At 39.7% G+C, this 18626-nt stretch overlaps 1 protein-coding gene across 2 annotated transcripts in view; it reads left to right on the top strand.

The window, feature by feature from the left end:
- Window positions 1–18626, top strand: part of ADGRA3 (adhesion G protein-coupled receptor A3) — a 132025-nt gene that overhangs the window by 68882 nt on the left and 44517 nt on the right. For both annotated transcript variants that reach the window (XM_032400098.1, XM_032400097.1), the window contains 3 exons: window positions 347–511; window positions 3284–3485; window positions 4394–4549. In XM_032400098.1, coding sequence (XP_032255989.1) covers window positions 347–511; window positions 3284–3485; window positions 4394–4549 — 523 coding nt within the window. The remainder of the gene's footprint in view (window positions 1–346; window positions 512–3283; window positions 3486–4393; window positions 4550–18626) is intronic.

Here is an 18626-nt window from a genome sequence, read left to right as displayed (position 1 = left end):
TTTTTTTTTTTTTAAAGATTTTATTGATTTATTTGAGAGAGAGAGAGAGAGCATGAGAGCAGGTTGAGGGACAGAGGGAGAAGCACACTCCTTACTGAGCAGGGAGCCCGATGTGGGACTCGATCCGGGGACTCCAGGATCAAGACCTGAGCCGAAGGCAGATGCTTAACCGCCTGAGCCACCCAGGCGCCCAAGGGAGAGTTTTTTAAATTTGTTTTTATCTAGCAAGTGCTTTGCCCACACTGTGCGTTCAGACATACTTGCTGAATGAATGATAGAAGCCTCGTTGTCTCCCTTTTTTGTCTAACCATTTTTTTCTCTCTCTTTAAAATCTTTCTCCATGCAGTGCCCTAACCATTTCTAATATTCAGGCTGGATCGACTGGAAATTGGGGCTGTCACGTCCAGACCAAACGCGGGAACAATACAAGAACTGTCGATATCGTGGTATTAGAAAGCTCTGCACAGTACTGTCCTCCCGAGAGGGTGGTAAACAATAAAGGGGATTTCAGGTCAGTGACATGGAGAATGCTGGAAAAATGATTTGCCCATATCTGTTTTTATTCTTAAAGTGCATAATTGGTCTACTATCCTCAAGAAGAAAATTTGAGAAATATCTGTGTTTTCATATATATATCCTTATATATCTAAGGACTGCCCTTCAGAACACTGATGTCAGAGTCATATATGAAGATTAAGAAGAAAAGGTGCCTGGACTTTATCTCAGACGTGTTGATTTAACGTCTCTGCAGACAGAGTGTTTCATGTTTAGCGGTTTGTTGTAAAAATTAAGAACCACTAACCTTAGGGAAACATTTTGGAAATTCTACTAAAATTGCAGAATTCAGAAAGGCTAATGGTATGTCCTGTTTTTTTTAAGGGCTCTTTTATGGATGACCTTTGGAAGGTTTTGTATTGCTAAGATACTTTTAACTATTGGCAGTTAAGTAGACATGATAATTAGGAGAAAGCCAAGTTCACTATCCTCCCCAGTTTGGTCCTAAGCAGGAAGGACTTTGGGGGATGAAAGCTTTTGGACGGTCTGAAACTCTGGGAGCCACTGCTGTTGGACTCTATATTGAGATAAGCAGAATGAGTGAGATACTACAGTTTTTTTAAATAGAAAATTTAAAATTTGTGGGAGGTAACAGCTTTTGCCTTAGACTCTGCTTACTTGCAAGGTTGTTCTTTTAAATATATTACTTATTTAATGTTTTTTATGTTCAGGATTTTAATAATGACTTTATAGTTGATGTAAATGAAAGGAAATATGTTGCTCTTTAAAGCAGCGTAAGTTTGTTGAATACCCAGTTTGTACTCCTATGATTGGTACTCCTACTACCCAAGTTTTAAGGGTAAGAAAACCCTTTGGTATTAATCTTTTAAATCCAAGGTGAATGATTTCACTCATATGTGGAATTTAAGAAACAAAACAGAGGACCATAGGGGAAGAGAGGACAAAATAAAACAAGACGAAATCAGAGAGGGAGACAAACCATAAAATACTCTTAATCATAGGAAACAAACTGAGGGTTGCTGCAGGGGAGGAGGATGGAGGGATGGGGTAACTGGGTGATGGGCATTAAGGAGGGCACATGATGTAATGAGCACTGGGTATTATATAAGACTGATGAATCACTGAACTCTGTCTCTGAAACCAATAATACATTATATGTTAATGAATTGAACTTAAATAAATTTTAAAGAATAAATAAATAAAAATAAAAAATAAATCCAAGGTGAAGAAGCAGTAGCAACATCTTTAGCTCAGCTAGTTCTTAAATGCTTTTTTTTAAAAACTGTCTTTTGTCCTTTAAAAAAAAAAATTCTCCCTGATGAAAGTATATGGAAATTAGCATTTATTATTGCCAATGGATAAGTCCTTTATGTAGATTAACTGTTAATAGATAATATTTATACTGTATACTTAAAAAACAGGTAACATTTGTGAATTTTGTTATATTCTGCATCTTTTATTAAGTAATCATAATGTTTTCCATTTATGGTGGATTTTCTATTTTTGCTCATAATTTGACTATTTTACATTTTTAAAAACAGAAGAATCTGATTATTTGACTGATTAATGAATTAGCTTTTGATACTCCTTAGTATATTATGCAGTTAAACTTTCACTGCATTAATAAGATTTAGCTTAGTGTTGCTTAATCTGTTTATGCAGATTTTGGTAATGAATTATATTTTGGTATGACTGCTATTCTAATTTATCAGTTCTTATGTTATAGGTCAACTGTAACTTTTATTAAATATATTCAGTTCATTCCCAGTTTTGTAGAAAGGGAGCTCAAATGACAAAGATTTCTCCCAACTGCTAGTGACAATCCATGCCCACAGATTTGTGTAGTCTCCTGCATAGGGGGTCCCTTCTCCCAGATAAATTCAGTTGTATACTGTGTTGCAGGTCTGCTAGACCGCCCCCACGTGCAGAAATTTGCTAGGAGGACTCATGGTACCCAGCATGTAGTTGTAGTCACAGCTAAGATAGATTTTGGTTATATAGTAAGGTAGGTTGCTGGATAACAAGGGGAAAGACATAGGTGCATCCTGGAGAGATCCAAGGGCAGGCTTCTTGGTATTCCTCCTCCAGCCACGAAAGGGCAGCAACACTGTATAGAAGTGGATACAGTGTTGCTGCCCAGGGAAGCCCTTTGGAGACTCAGTATCCAAAGTTCTTCTTGCTGGTAGCATAGGCAGGCACCCTCTGGCATGTACCAAAATTTCAGACTCCTGGGAAGAAAGCAAGTTTCAGCATAAACCGTACTGCTTCTCCAAACAGTCTAGGCATGGTGAACAACCCTTACTGGTTAACTGTTCATAGGAATACTCCAAGTCCCAAATTCCTAGGTGCCACTGAAGGGCCCCCCAGGGTGGCAGGCAGGCCTTGCCAAGGAGAGCAGTCCTGCACCTGCTGGAGTGAACTGTCGGCACATCTGGGAACCCCGCTTCTGTGCCATCTGTTGAACTGGTTTTCTTTTTTTTTTTTTTTTTAACTGGATGTAAGACCATTTTGCTGTGTGTTTATAGCAACATTTAGAACATCTTAAGAAAATATCCTACGGTATTAAAATAAATGTGGCTGATAGTTTAAAACAGCTTAGTCCATGCTAACCTTTTAATTTTTTTTTAAACTCTCTGTTCTGAAGGAATCCATTTCTTCTTGATTTTTCTCCATGATTTTCCATGATCTGTCCTGATCCTCAGTGTTCCTCCGCTGTGATTTGTGTCCACGTCGGTTTTCACATCCTGTTTTGTCTTCATCTGTCTAGATGGCCCAGAACGTTAGCAGGCATTACGGCGTACCTTCAGTGCACTCGGAATACCCACGGCAGTGGGATCTACCCCGGAAACCCGCAGGATGAGAGGAAGGCGTGGCGCAGATGCGATAGAGGGGGCTTCTGGGCGGATGATGATTATTCTCGCTGCCAGTATGCAAACGATGTCACTAGGGTGCTTTATATGTTTAATCAGGTAACTACAAAGTCTTCCCCTTTGCTGAGGTTGTTAATGTATTTTAGTTGAAATACCAGGTGTGTGTGTGTGTTTTAAATACTAGTAAAGCATAAGGATTTGGTGTTACATTCAGTCCATCTGTCTTCGGGATCAAGCCTTGTCACCGCCTCCGGTCTTCAGGGCCCTCCCTGGTGTCCGTTTTCCTTTCCAATGGCTGCCTTTGTTTGAATATCTTTATCATCTGTAGCCACTGGACCAAATCCCAACCGTCCTTCAAATCCATCTGGGAAGCCACCTCTTGGGCTTCTTTTATAATCTCTTTGTCACCAGTGATCCCTTGTCATACTTGTACCCCTCAGACGCCTTTTCTTGTCTCCGCTCTTATGCCTCCGTTTTTAACCTGACCAGATTGGAAGCAGTTGGAAGATGGTTTCTGTGTTACACATTTTCTTATGCTCCTTGGTACCTGTTACACCCTTTGTGGAATGGTTGGTGCCAAGTTGTGTGTAAGTCAATAAATAAGCAAATGTAGACCATTACTGGACGTGCATGGCAGTATAGATAAATGCTTCTTCCTCCCATGCGCAGGGGCTCCAGGGGAGTTATTGATCCCTCCCAGTCGGAATACTCAGGAAAGGCTTTACTACGCAATTGGCATTGAGTATGTGTAGAATTTGGATAAGTAGAGAGGGAGAGATGGTGCAGCATGTTTACCAGATGTGTTTTGATGTATTATTGTATTTCAAAGTTAAAAAAAAAATTCCTTCCGGTTAGTTACCATTAGAATTCCGCTTTCCTCAGGTTTGAGAAAGCGTTTTAAGAAGGTCCTGGTGATAAATGCTAAAGAGTTTGAATTCGTTGCCATGTTTGGAAATGCAAAGATAAAATGTCAAAATTCGTTGTTCATTTTTGCCTTTTTAATATAGATGCCTCTCAATCTTACGAATGCTGTGGCCACAGCCCGACAGTTACTGGCTTACACCGTGGAAGCCGCCAATTTTTCTGACAAGATGGATGTTATATTTGTGGCTGAAATGATAGAAAAATTTGGAAGATTTACCAAAGAGGAAAAGTCCAAAGAGGTATTTTTCTGGTTCACCTTTGTAGCATCTAGCATGTCAACATATGGTCATGTGGTAGAGCTGAATCTCTATTTTTAAAGCCTCTTTATGTTTGCTGTATTTCAATTAAATGCACTTTTTAATTTCCAAAACTGTTGTGGAGAAATTTATGCTCCATTTAGTACAGTCATCTGTTGTTGGAGGGAACAGAGGTGAACAATCAGTTTCTTGGAATATCGTGATAGCGCAAAGCCAGCCTGTGTCCACACTGTGGGTTGGCTGCAGCTACCTCTCGGGCATTTTGGGATTTTTCTTCCCCACACAGCCATGTGTTCGTCCTTCTCTCTCTCTCTCTCTTTCTCGCTCTCTCGCTCTTTTTTCCAGTTTTATTGAGAAATAAACATTCATCACTGTGTAAGTTTAACAGCCTGATGGTTTGATGTACAAATATTGTGAAATGATCACCACAGTAAGTTAGGCTCACATCCATCTTCCCATATAGATAAAATAAAAAGAAAAGAAAAAAAGGGAAAACAAATTTCTTTGTGTGATGGGGGCTCTTAGGACTTACTGTAACAACTTCCCTATATACCACTCAGCAGAGTTCACTGGGTTGCCATTTGTGCTTTACGTCCCTAGTACTTCCCTTATGATTGGAAATTTGCACCTTCTGACCACCATCCTCCTCTTTCCCCTCTCCCCACCCTCTGCCTCTGGTAACCACAAGTTTGTTCTCGTTCTGTGAGGTTTCTTTTTGCCTACATGTAAGTGAGATCAGATGTATTTGTCTTTCTCTGTCTGATTTACTTCACTTAGCATAATGCCTTCAGGGTCCCTCCATGTTGGAACAAGTGATAGGATTTCCTCATTTTTTTATGGCTGAATAATGTTCCTGTGTGTGTGTGTGTGTGTGTGTGTGTGTGCATGTATATATCACAGTTTCTTTCCTTTCATCCATTGATGGATACTTAGGTTGTGTCCATGTCTTGGCTATTATAAATAATGCTGCTATGAACATGGGGATGCAGATATATTTTCAAGTTAGGGTTTTTGTTTCCTTTGCATATGTTTCCAGAAGTGGAATTTCAGGATCAAGTGGTAGTTCTATTTTTAACTTTTTTAGGGTCCTCCATATTGTTTTGCATAGTGGCTGTACAAATTTACATTTCTATCAAGTACACAAAGGTTCCCCTTCATATTTTTACCAGTATTTTCTTGTCTTTTTGGTGATGGCCATTCTGCCAAGTGTGAGGTAGTGCCTCATTGTGCTTTTAATTTGTATTTCCCTGATGACTAGTGATATTGAAGACCTTTTCATGTACCTGTTGCTCTTTCAGGCCCATTTTTAAATTGTGGTTTTTTTTTTTTTTTTTTTGGCTATTGAGTATATAAATTCTTTATATATTTTGCGTATTAACCCCTTCCCAGATAAATGGTTTGCACTGTCTTTTCTCCATTGAGTATTCTTGGCTCCCTTGTCAAATATTATCTTCTGCTACCTTGGAGTTCAGTTTGCTCTTCTTTTTCTAGATCCTTAAGGCATTTGGGATCTTTCTTGCTTTTTTTTTTTTAAAGATTTTATTTATTTATTTGACAGAGAGAGAGACAGTGAGAGAGGAAACACAAGCAGGGGGAGTGGGAGAGGAGAAGCAGGCTTCCCACTGAGCAGGGAGCCGGATGCGGGGCTCGATCCCAGGACCCCGGGATCATGACCTGAGCCAAAGGCAGATGCTTAACGACTGAGCCACCCAGGCGCCCCTCTTTCTTGCTTCTTAATATAGGTGTTTATTGTTGTGAACTTTGCTTTTAGAACTGCTTTGGCTGCATCTCACAAGTTTTGGTATGTTGTATTTCCATTTTTGTGTCAAGAACCTTTTTTTAAGGTTTTATTTTTAAGTAATCTGTGCTAAGTATGGGGCTTGAACTTACAACCCAGAGATCAAGAGTCACATGTCTACCAACTGAGCCAGCCAACCACACGATCCTCAGGAGCCCTTTTTAATTTCCTTTAATTTCATCTTTGATCCATTGGTTATTGAGTAGAGTGTTGTTTAATTTCCATGTGTTTGTGAGTGAATTTTCTAGTTTCCCTCTTGCTACTGATTTCTAGTTTCATGTCATTGTGGGCAGAAAAGATTATCTCAGTCTTCTTGAATTTGTTAAGACTTGTTTTGTGGCCTCACCTATAGTCCATTCTAGGAAATGTTCTGTGTGTGCTTGGGAAGAATGTGTATTCTGCTGTTGTTGGGTAGAATGCTCTGTGTACATCTGTTAGGCCCAATTCGTCTATAGTGTTATTCAGATCCACTGTTTCCTTTAGATTCTCTGGATGATCTATCCATTGTTGAGAGTGGGGTATCAAAGATGGCAACTACTATTGTGTTACTGTTTGTCTCTCCTTGTAGTTCTGTTTTTGCTCTGTGTATTTACGTGTTCCAATGTTGGATTTACAGTTGTTAATCTTCTTGTTATATTGATCTCTTTATCATTGTATAAAGTTTTTTTTTTTTTTTTTTTTTTTTACCACTTTTAAAGTCCATTTTGTCCAATACAAATATAGCTACCCTCTTTGTTTTGTTTGGTTGTGGTTACCATTTGCTTGAAATGTCTTTTTCCATCCTTTCACTCTCAGTCTAGCTCTATCTTTAGGGCAAAAGTAAGTCTGTATGCAGCATATTGCTGGATCTTGTTTTTTATTTTTTTGTTTTTGGTTTTGGGGTTTTTTTGGTTTTGGTTTTTATCTTTTGAGCCAGTCTGTGTCTTTTAATTGAAGAATTTAATTTTCTTATATTTAAAGTAATTATTGATAGTCCTCACTAAGGACTTACTGTTGTCATTTTGTTAGTTGTATTCTGGTTGTTTTGTAGATCCATTATTCTATGATTCTTATGCTTTTTTGTTCTTTTGATGTCTTTTGGTATCAGTATGTTTTGACTTCTTGTTTTCTTTTGTGTAATTACTACAAGATTTTTCTGTGTGGTTGCCATGAGGCTTACATAAAATATTTTAAAACTTAGAACACGTATTTTAAACTGATAACAACTTTAGTAGAGTTTGTAAGCTTTACACTTTTCCATCTCCTCTTCCTCATGTTTTAGGTTACTGCTATTATTAGTTATACAATGTAAAAAACATGTAGGGATGCCTGGCTGGCTCAGTCTGTAGAGCATGTGACTCTTGATCTTGGGTCATGAGTTGGGGCCCTATGTGTGGCATAGAGTTTACATAAAAAATTTTTTTTAAATACCATGTTAATTGTAATTATGGTTTTTTAAGTACGTACTTAACTTTTTTTTTTAAGATTTTATTTATTTATTTGACAGAGAGAGACAGCGAGAGAGGGAACACAAGCAGGGGGAGTGGGAGAGGGAGAAGCAGGCTTCCCACTGAGCACGGACCCCGATGTGGGGCTCGATCCCAGGACCCTGGGATCATGACCTGAGCCAAAGGCAGACACTGAACGACTGAGCCACCCAGGCACCCCTATACTCTTAACTTTGAAACTAGAGTTTTAAGCGAATTATACACTACTATTGTCGTATTACAGAATATAAAATGCCTATATATTTACCATTACCAGTGAGATTTACACTACCTTTTTATGTTTTTATGATGTTAGCACTCTTTTACTTCTACTCAAAGAACACCCTTTAGTATTTCTTGTAAGGCGGATCTGGTGGTAATGAACTCACTTAGCTTTTGTTGGTTTGGGAAGGTCTTAATCCTTTCTTTGTTTCTGAAGGACAGGTTTTCAGGATGTAGAATTCCTGGTTGACAGTTATTTTCTTTCAGTATTTTGAACATGTCATCTTCTCTCCTTGACAGAAATGTTTCTTTTGAGAAATCCACTGAGAGTCTTATGGGGTTTCCCTTGTATGTAACTTGCCTCTTTTCTCTTACTGCTCTTAAATTATTTGTCTTTGACTTTTTAATTATAATGTTTCTCAGCATAGCCCTTTTCAGGTTCAACCTTTTTGGGGTCTTTTGGGCCTCACCGACCTGGATGTCCATTTCTCTTCCCAGGTTTGGAAAGTTTTCAGCCATTATTGCTTTAAGTATATTTTCTGTTCCTTTCTCTTTCTTTTCTCCTTTTGGAATTCCCATAATGTGAATATTTTGCTTTGTTTTGTTTTATTTTGTCTTCCTGTTGTGTCCCATAACTCCTGTAGGCTTTTTTCATTCTGTTTCATTCCCTTTTTTGCTCCTATGATTCTGTAATTTCCAATGTCCTATCCTCTCTAGTTGTTGATTCTTTTTTCTGCATGGTCAAGTCTACTTTTGAAACTCTGTTGAATTCTTCAGTTATTATATTTTTCAACTCCAGGATTTGTTTGTTTTTGAATGGCCACTGTTTCCTTGTCTGATTTACTGTTTTGTTCATGCACTGTTCCCCCATTTTGTGTAGTTGTCTCTGTTTTCTTGCAGCTCACTCAGCTTCCTTAACAGGATCATTCTACATTATTTGTCTAATAGGTCATGGATCCTCCATTATTTTAGAGTTAGTTATTGGAACTTTATTAGTTTCCTTTGGTGGTGTCCTAGTTACATGACTTTTCATGATCCTTGATTCCTTGCGTTGGTGTCTATGCATTTGAGTAATGGGGCTCCTCTTCTAGCCTTCACGGGTTTGTTTTTTCACCAGTCAGCTCTGTTTGGGTTTCTGGGTGTGTCTGCTGGGCATGTCCTTGGGCAGGTGGGACCTGCTGGTATCGTCTGCTTGTGGGCGAGGGAACTGTTAGAGCTCTGAGGATGGGGATGGGGGCTTTTTCCCCTGGCTAAGAACTGCGGGCTTGGTTCTCTGCCCCAGTGAGGCTGTGGGATGGGCTTTGCATTTGCCTGAATTCTCTGGTCAGGCTTACTAGATACGGTCAGGACTGGAGACCATATTCAGGAGTAGATGGGGCCATGGGTTAGCAGCACAGCCATCTTTAATGTGAGCTTTAGTCACCCAGATCTTGTATTGAATGGCTTCATTTCTTTTGTAATGTCCTGGAAAATGAAACCACTTTTTAGGAACTTTTTTGAAATTTCAATGATTATAATATGCAAGTTAGGAAAATTTAGTGACTTTGAAAACGAGTATATTTTAACAGGGCCGTGTTCTTAAAACTATGATATCCTTTAGGTGAAAACATTGACAACTACCATTTTAAGAATGAATGAGCAGAAAATAATGTTTTGAGTCAGTTTTTAGATGCAGATTAATGTGTTCTTAAATTGTAAGCTTCAAGCTACCTGAGAACTTGATAGGTAACTGTTTCTTATGTGATAGAGTCACGCAAAAATGGATTTTAGAGATAGATAAAATCTAGATTAAGTCATGAACAGACACCCAAAGAAAATTAAATGATTTCCCTGAGTTTCTATATGGCGAGGTTAGGGTGGGGCTGAACACAGAACCCAGGAGTCCTGTGTGTGTAATCCAGAGGCTTTCTGCTGTATCATGCTCACTTTTTGGTAGTGTTGCCCTGTCGTGGAATTCTGGAAGAACTCCACGTACAGCTGTGGGGAAAACACTGGAGTGAACAAAGTCTCATATAGTTCTTTATGTGGGACATCTCAGATTCATTAGTAATGTTAAAAGGTAAATACTATGCCTTGTTTTTCCAATTCATTTAAACCAAGGAAACTTTTTTTTTTTTTTTGTAGACTATCTATTAATATCTTGCATTTTGGTGATAAGTTTGGGGATTTGGAGCTACAGTCCCAGTACCTTAGGTGCTTTCTTTAATATGATGTAGTTACTAAAGGAAGGAAAATAGTCACATGTCTTTACATGGGACTCAGGTCAACGGGACCACTTGATAATGAGATAGCATTTCAGTGTTTCTGTCTGAACTTCAGACCACAGTTTTCTCAAGAACGGTCTTGGTACTTGCTTGTCTCTCTGGGCCACAGCCTGCTTCCGGTGGTAAATTTTCCCGGCGGTGGGAGAAGCTGTCTGGATTCCGGCTCTGTGGTAGGACTGCCCTCCATTATTCATTGTAATCACGGGTTAGCTGCCACATGATTAGACGTATGCATGGAAGTGGGATGGTTTGAGTCACTGGAATAATTGGAATATGATCTGGAATGTGGACACTAAAAAATAGTTTGCCATCATATAATGCCAATTTGTTCCCACGCTGCCCTGTTTGGATGTGAAGGAGCTTTGTGTGCCTCCCAGCTAGTGAAGAGCAGTGTTATGCCCAGAAAGTGTACATTTTACCATGTTTACCACTGTGTGGGCTGCCACTTTGGCGTGTGCTCAGGTAGAAGCATCTTGTTGAGAACTGGAGGTAGATACAGTTTCATGAGTTACTTATTAACCTTGGGCGCTTTATTCTTTTTTTTTTTTTTAAAGATTTTATTTATTTATTTGAGACAGAGAGAATGAGGAGAGAGAGAGAGAGAGCACATGAGAGGGGGGAGGGTCAGAGGGAGAAGCAGGCTCCCTGCTGAGCAGGGAGCCCGATGTGGGACTCGATCTAGGGACTCCAGGATCATGACCTGAGCCGAAGGCAGTCGCTTAACCAACTGAGCCACCCAGGCGCCCATTGGGCGCTTTATTCTTAAAACGGGGATGATGTTTGCCCTCCTTAACATTCTTATCTCAAAAGCTAAGAAGTAGTAGGTCCTTTAAAAAAAAAAAATCACCAGAGTGCTTTAATTATCTAACTAAAAAGTTAGTGTGGAGGAGGTTGCTGTCACTTTCACTGATGACATAGGAGGTAAAGTTTGAATTAACTTTGGAGACAAATGACGGCAAATTATTAAGCATAAATAGAAGAAACGGGAGAAATTTCAGGATTGCATAATTGAAGTATAAATGTAATATTATTACCTGTGGTGCAGTGACAGCCATCCTGTCAGATTCTTTGGAAAGTGAAAGTGTAGGCCATTTATTAGAATAGTAAAAAGAAATCATGAGGTTTAAGGGCTTCATTTTATGTTAATTACCGTGAAATTATTCTAAGGTATCCTAAAATGTGTACGGCTTAGTTGGACAAATAATTAAATTGATTTTTTGCATTATGTCCAAAAAGTTTCTCTGCTATGAATAATTCATACACACAATATTGTGAGGCAATTGCTTTTTAACCTGTGATTGAGTTCAGGCAGCACAGACCCGTGCTCTGCAGTCTTAGGGTGGGTGCCGAAAGCTCTGCAGCTACCAGGTCTAAATGGTGTATTTAGTGGGGTCCTTTAAAAACAGCTGAAGGTTGTCTGTCAGGCACATTTAAGTGTCTGCTCCATATTTACTGTGGTGATTTCTCTTAGGATAACAATATATATGCATTTCAGAAGACGAGAATGGATCTGAAGATCAGATTGGGTTATGCATCGTAGTGCTCTCGTTGTAAATCTCTGAGCATTTGGCACATTTTTATGTACAAATGTAAAGTTGTTCACGTACTTATCTTAAAACATAATCACTTCTGTATGAACAGTTATGTTTTGTTTTGTTTTTTTTTTTAAAGATTTTATTTATTTATTTATTTAATTGACAGAGAGAGAGAGAGAGAGAGACAGCGTGAGAGAGAACACAAGCAGGGGGAGTGGGAGAAGCAGGTTTCCGGCCGAGCAGGGAGCCCGATGCGGGGCTCGATCCCAGGACCCTGGGATCATGACCTGAGCCGAAGGCAGACGCTTAACGACTGAGCCACCCAGGCACCCAGTAGCGCTAGTGTTTTTTTTCTTGATTGTGTCAGACTTCTCTGTATTGTTAAGCTGGTCCGAGATCCCGGGCCTGGCTTCGTTATCCTTTCTAGAACATTGTTTCTAAAACTTGAGTGTGTATCCGAATCCCCTGGAAGATTTGTTAAATGGGTTGGTGGGCCTGCATCCTGAGTTTCTGATTCAGTATGTCTGCAGGGAGGTCTGAGGATTGCAGTTAGACTGAGATACGGGGTGGCATGACTTTGCACCAGCTTTGAGAAACTGTAGTAACTTCTCTTTCTAACCCTGTCCTGCTTATTAGAAAAAGTATTCTTTGGGCTTAACTTCCTAAAAACTTTTCAGAAACTTTTTTTTTTTTTTTTAAGATTTTGTTTATTTGAAAGAGAGCGAGAGAGGGAGAGAAAGCACAGAAGGAGTGGGAGAAGCAGACTCCCCACTCAGCAGGGAGCCTGATGCAGGACTTGATCCCAGCACCCCGAGATCATGGTCTGAGCTGAAGGTAGATGCGTAACTGAGTGAACCACGCAGGTGCCCCAGAAACTTCTTATTGGAAAATTCCAAAAGGGTAGGAGAAATTCCAAAGGATAATGATATTAATTATCATTAATATCTACGTCTTACCTTTCACCAGACTTGAAATCTTGTTTCATCTGTCCACTGACTTCCCTTTGTCCCCATTCCATCCACTCTCTCTCTCTTTTTTTTTCCTCTCTCTTTTTCTTGCTTCCTTTCTTCTTTCTTGTTTTCCTTTTTCAGTGCAGGAACATTTAATACCAAATTCTAGATGTCCTATTTCATCCATAATTTTTCTGAAATAATCAGGAACTTTAAAATAGAACCATGATACTGTTAATTATGTCATTCAAATGAGCTCTGAGTCCTTAATACCATCAAATATTTAGTCCTTGTTCAATTTTCCTTGATTATGGTTTTTAAAAATGTGCATCGTGATTCACATAATTTTGCAGTTGGTTATATGGGATTTTCTAGACAGATGTCACCAGTGAATAACAGTTTATCTGTTCCTATTTAAATTGTATTTTTAAATTTTTTTTTAATTTTTCTTTTTTTAATTTTTTTTTTTTAATTTTTCTTTTTTCTGGTTATACGTTAGTGAGAACCTCTAGAACAATGCTGTAATGTTGATGATAAGAAGTCTTAATGGGAATAGTCAAATGTATCCTTATTAAGTGTGATATTTGTTTGCTTCTGTCAAATGCCTAGGGGCGATACCAAGGTAAGGGGTTCGCTTTGAAATTAGTTCTCACCTTGAGGTTTTTCAGACCTCAGAAATAATGTGATGTCTGACCTTAATCCTGTGTGAAGATCAGCTGTGTTTACAAATTGTCCGGGAAGAGATTTTTCACCTCTCACCTTGTGAAACTGTCTTGACCTTGGCATGTTTGCTTGCTGGTTCGCCCTGACCCTGGAGGTGTCCCCTTTTTATTTTCAGCTTAGTGCAGTGATCTCCTCATGGGCCTGCGTCAGTGCGATCCAGGCCCTGCCTAGAAGGCCGATCACAGGTCGTAGCCATCAGAGTTCAGCCTCAGGGCTCCTTGGATTCCTGTTGCTGTTTTGCTCTTGGCCTCTGGAATAGTCTTTATGTTCTGACTGGTCAGTGGTGCAGGTTTTCCTCTCACTTGTTTTCGCTCAGCATTTTTCACGTGTTAGCAGGAGAATCATCCTGAGTACCTAGTTCTCCATCCTCCCAGAAAGGGAGATGCACATGTGTCTTTCATCAGAAAACACAAACTGTGCTTCCCTCGGGAGAATTAGAGGACTCTCCGGAGTTCAGCTCTTCCATTCACTATGAAGGTCTGGCTGAGGGTGCAGGGGGCCGCCCCCCAAGTTCCACCTCATATGTCCCGAGAATTTGTCACGGAAGTGGCTTTGTTGACCTGGAAGAGATGTTTGTCCATCCTTCCTTCCCTTCTTCCTTTCCTTCCTTTCCCTCCCTCTCTTCCTCCCTTCCTCCCCTCCCTCCCTTCCTCCCTCCCTCCCTTCCTTCCCTTCCTCCCTTCCCTTCCTTCTTCCCTTCCCTTCCCTTCCCTTCCCTTCCCTTCCCTCTCCTCCCCTCCCCTCCCCTCCCCTCCTTCCTGGTTTATTTATTTATTTGAGACAGAGAGCATGAGCAGGAGGGGCAGAGGGAGAGCGAGAGAGAATCTCAAGCAGACTCCCTGCTGAGTGCAGAGCCCGACATGGGGCTCGATCCCAGGACCCTGAGATCATAACCTGAGCTGAAGCCAAGAGTCAGTCCCTTAACCGACTAAGTGACCCAGACTCCCCGAAATATTCTCCTTTCTCTTGATAATTACGGTATTGTCTTCATCACTTTGACTAGAAACACACCATCTTCCCCGGGTCCTAGAAGCTCTGCACTGATGCATATTTTTACCTGTGTCTCTTTTTTCTTCTAAGTCTGTATTTCCCACTCTTTATTTGTTTTCTTAATTAAAAAGAATAATCCTTTTTATTTTGCTAAGCTACTTTAAATCCTTTTTGTGAGGAAATGGGCCATAAATGTGACATTTACTCCACACAGCTTTATTCTCAATCTCTCCCCCCGCCCCACCTGTTTCCCTGGATCCCCCATGGTCCTCATCGTCCTGTTCCTCATTACCTTCTTTGCTCCTAGACCACAATAAAATCAGATCTTTAATCTTTGCCACAGGCCCTGGTGATTATCACAGTGAGACTCTCACTGAATATTGACTGCTTAACTAGGCGAGCCGAGAAGCCTGTGGTGGGATCCTGAGGCACTCAGGACACTGAACCTAGTGAAGAGGGACATAAATACACTTTTAAAACTTGGCTTCACAGTGGGGCAAGTCCTTCATTAAAAGTAAGCAGGCAGTAACATACTTAGAGATAGGTATGATCTCAGTATTATATGTAATTTGTATCTAGGAGAAAATCATGAGGATTGCCTGAACTTAATAATAATACCAGCGGCTGCTATTATTATTATTATTATTATTATTAATTACTATTTTTATCTAGTCGAGTTTGGACTGCACGTCATTTCTGTACAACCCATCACCACCTTACCCGTCCCCAAGCAGCTGCCCAGTTCCACACATGAGTCTGTAATTCTTGCTTTTCTGGTTATTAGATTTAAGGGGGTGAGGGGAGTGGGTACCCCCTGCTGCTTAGCTGGAAAATGCAAACTGGGGAGGGGCCTAGATCCCTTGGCTTTTCTCAAAAATGACATGAATTTCTTCAGGAGGATTAGTTTTGTTTTCTTTATTTACTATGGAATGAAACCTTCCAAGAAATTCTCTTAGGGTTCTTGGTCTCATTTTACAAATGAGCAAACAAACTGAGGCTTGGAGAGTCTCAATAACTGACTCATAGACATTTAGCTGGCAGGTGACAGAGTTGAAGACTTAACCCAGGAGTATTTAAGGCACAGAAATATTCTGTCTTCAGGGTTATACTCTACTTCTCCATTAAAATTAAATTCAAGTTTAGTTTATGTATTGTGTGTTTCATATGCTAGCATATCAGAAATTCATGAAATTTACAGATGATGTGGATCTCGTTTTGATCAGAGTTCCAAACATATATATTGAGAACATGAAATATTCTTACAACAAATGACACTTAATACTTTCTTTGTTACTCATGTGGCATTTTCATTTCTTTACCCTTTTATCTTTGATAAAAGTGCATTCGCACGTGTTTTTATTTGAGCCTCAACCATTTAGTGTGACAGGTGGAAGAGCAGGTGCACGATTCCTCCTGACCCTTTTGTGGCTGGAGTGGCCTTCGGGAAATGAGGTCAAGGAGAAACACAATGCTTTTTAACGCTCCTTGCAGTTGCCAAACTATCTTTGTGTGTCCGATTGTAGGAATACTTTTTTAATCCAATGTAATTTTTCATGCGCTGTTATCCTTTTTGTGTCCTTTTTTGCCCCTGTGACAGATTCAGAACTGCTTCCGTAACCCAGCTATGGAAGTATACAGCATTTTGTGATTACCTGCTCTAGGGAATATTTTGGCAACAAATCCCTTTCCTAAGTTCTTAGCCATTTGGAATGAAATAATGAGAAAGATAGCTTGTTCTGTGTGAAAGCAATCACTCTTGGCTAGCTATGTACCCTCTTAGATTTCTTTTCTTTACAATTATTAACACACATTAAAGTGCATTACTAGCATTACCTAGTGGGCCATAGCCATGGCTCTTTGATCAGGTAATAATTATAGTTTTTCAGTAGAAATGATCTATCTGTCAGGTCTCATGTTGGATCTTTATAAAGTCCACACGTTTAAAACTAAAAAAAGCATGAGACAAGCGGAGTTGTAATTGTTAATTTATAAATTTATAAATTGCTAATTTATAAATACCTTCTATATTTATTTCTCTAGTACTTTAGAATCTGGATATTCTTATATATTATCTTTTAGGTGTTTGCAGCCAGTGGGAATTTCTTTGGTAGCCATAGAGTATATTTTAACCCCATCATCTCTTTTACCTATTTATTTTTGCATAAAAATTTGAACTAGCCTTTCATGACTTCTTTTCCCCCTTCTGCTTGCTTGTTTGTCTCCTGTGTATATGTGGCCAATAATTGAAGAAGCTCATGCAGTCAGAGTATCACATTGTTTCACAAGGCTCCTGGGAGCAAGAAATTTTTCTTAGGTTCTTCCACAGCAAATACACAGGGGTGATAGAAATCATTGGTGTGACAACCCATTTCTTTCCACAGTAGAGATGTTTTTTACTCCTGCGCAATTGTCCACCCAGTGTAGGTATGACCTATGTAACAGAATTTAAGCAGTACAGTACATCAGCCCCGGATAAGTGTTAAATCATTTTAAAATCTATATCCCTCCCCACATGCAAAATACTCCCCCAAACTCCAGTATTTTCATCCTGTTACTGCTTCCAGGTCAGGCTTGAGCCCCAGGATCCCATTATCAAAATCAGGTCCAGATGTGTATTTGGCTCCTTGAATGAGGTTCCTTGTGTCAAGTACTTCTCAGTCTAAAGACCTATGAACTAAGGAGACAAGTTATGTGCCTTGCACACACCAAACACACAGTTGTGAGACAGAGTATCTCCCTCTCTAAAGAGGGGAAGTAGGAGTCACACAGTAGGACCTGGTCCATTGAGATTCTGAAGTTTAGCTGAGAAATCACCAGTCCCTTGAGTAAGCCTCGAATTAATTCTCCACAGCTCTTGGCTCCACCCTTGGGCTGTTTTTTTCTTTTAAATTCTGAGTGAGCTTTTTTCTGTACAAGTGGCCCATGGTTTTAACTGAAAAGAGTGTCAGTCTGTTCCTTGGCAAGAGTTGTTTCAGGGTTCAGAATCCTCTTTACATTTTGTGCTATCCCTGTCCATTATACTTCAATCTAGTAAAATTGCTTTAAAAATTTTTTTTTGAACTAACAATAGGTAATAATAGACAGACCCTTAGCCAGGTTATTCCAGCTAACTCTGAATTCCTGTTAAGAGTTGGCAGGTATTATTCCAGTCGCTGGATAAATGGCTGATGGACATATTCAGCAATTGGCCGTATTGGGAACCACTGCCTTTCTTTATAACTCTAGAAATAAGGGCTTCTTCTTCTTCTTCTTCTTCTTTTAAGATTTTATTTATTTGACAGAGAGAGACACAGCGAGAGAGGGAACACAAGCAGGGGGAGTGGGAAAGGGAGAAGCAGGCTTCCCGCAGAGCAGGGAGCCCGATGTGGGGCTCGATCCCAGGACCCTGAGATCATGACCTGAGCCGAAGGCAGATGCTTAACCGGCTGAGCCACCCAGGTGCCCCAAAGGCTTCTGTTAGAATGAAATTCACCCCCATACCTGTTTGTTAGGAATATGTAGAATATATACTAGGATGCTAATAGTCCATGTGTTGTATAAAATGGATAGGCTCTGGATTGCATTGAAGTTGATTATAGGCCTTTCTGGTTCTCAGTTGATCTTGTTAATGTGTTGGGTTTGGGGGAAATGCCCTTTGAGAATGTCTGGGTCTATTAAAATAGGGTGTTTGGATTAAATCCTATTACTCTTCATCATATATCACTCTGGTGGGTTTGTTCACTGCAGTTACTGCAACCTAGTCACTTATAAAAAATGTGTTTACTTGCTTGTTTTGTATTTTCCTCAAAGATTATAAGCCCCCAGATAGATCTTGTATGTTTCTCTTACTGTTGTATCTCCATCGCTCTGGACAGTGTCTGGCTTACCTTGGTCCTCAATAAACAGTCAGTGAGTAAACGGAACTGTGTAGCTATTGGCTTGTACGCGAGGAGTTTTACTACTGAATAAGGGTATAAATATAAGTGAGACATTGTGTTGTCTCTGCTCTTGAGATGTTTACATTGGAAATAAAATAAGGAAAGAATCATGATATACTATGTTAGGGGCATTGAGAAGTCTGTGAAGTATTTTTAATTGAATGAGGTGGTGGCACTTTAGAGAGTAGAGAAAG

Source organism: Phoca vitulina, unplaced genomic scaffold (genome assembly GCF_004348235.1).
Source record: "Phoca vitulina isolate PV1807 unplaced genomic scaffold, GSC_HSeal_1.0 scaffold3, whole genome shotgun sequence".
Taxonomy (NCBI): domain Eukaryota; kingdom Metazoa; phylum Chordata; class Mammalia; order Carnivora; family Phocidae; genus Phoca; species Phoca vitulina.
The sequence above is the reverse complement of the archived record's forward strand: the minus strand, read 5'-3'. Positions and strand labels throughout refer to the sequence as shown.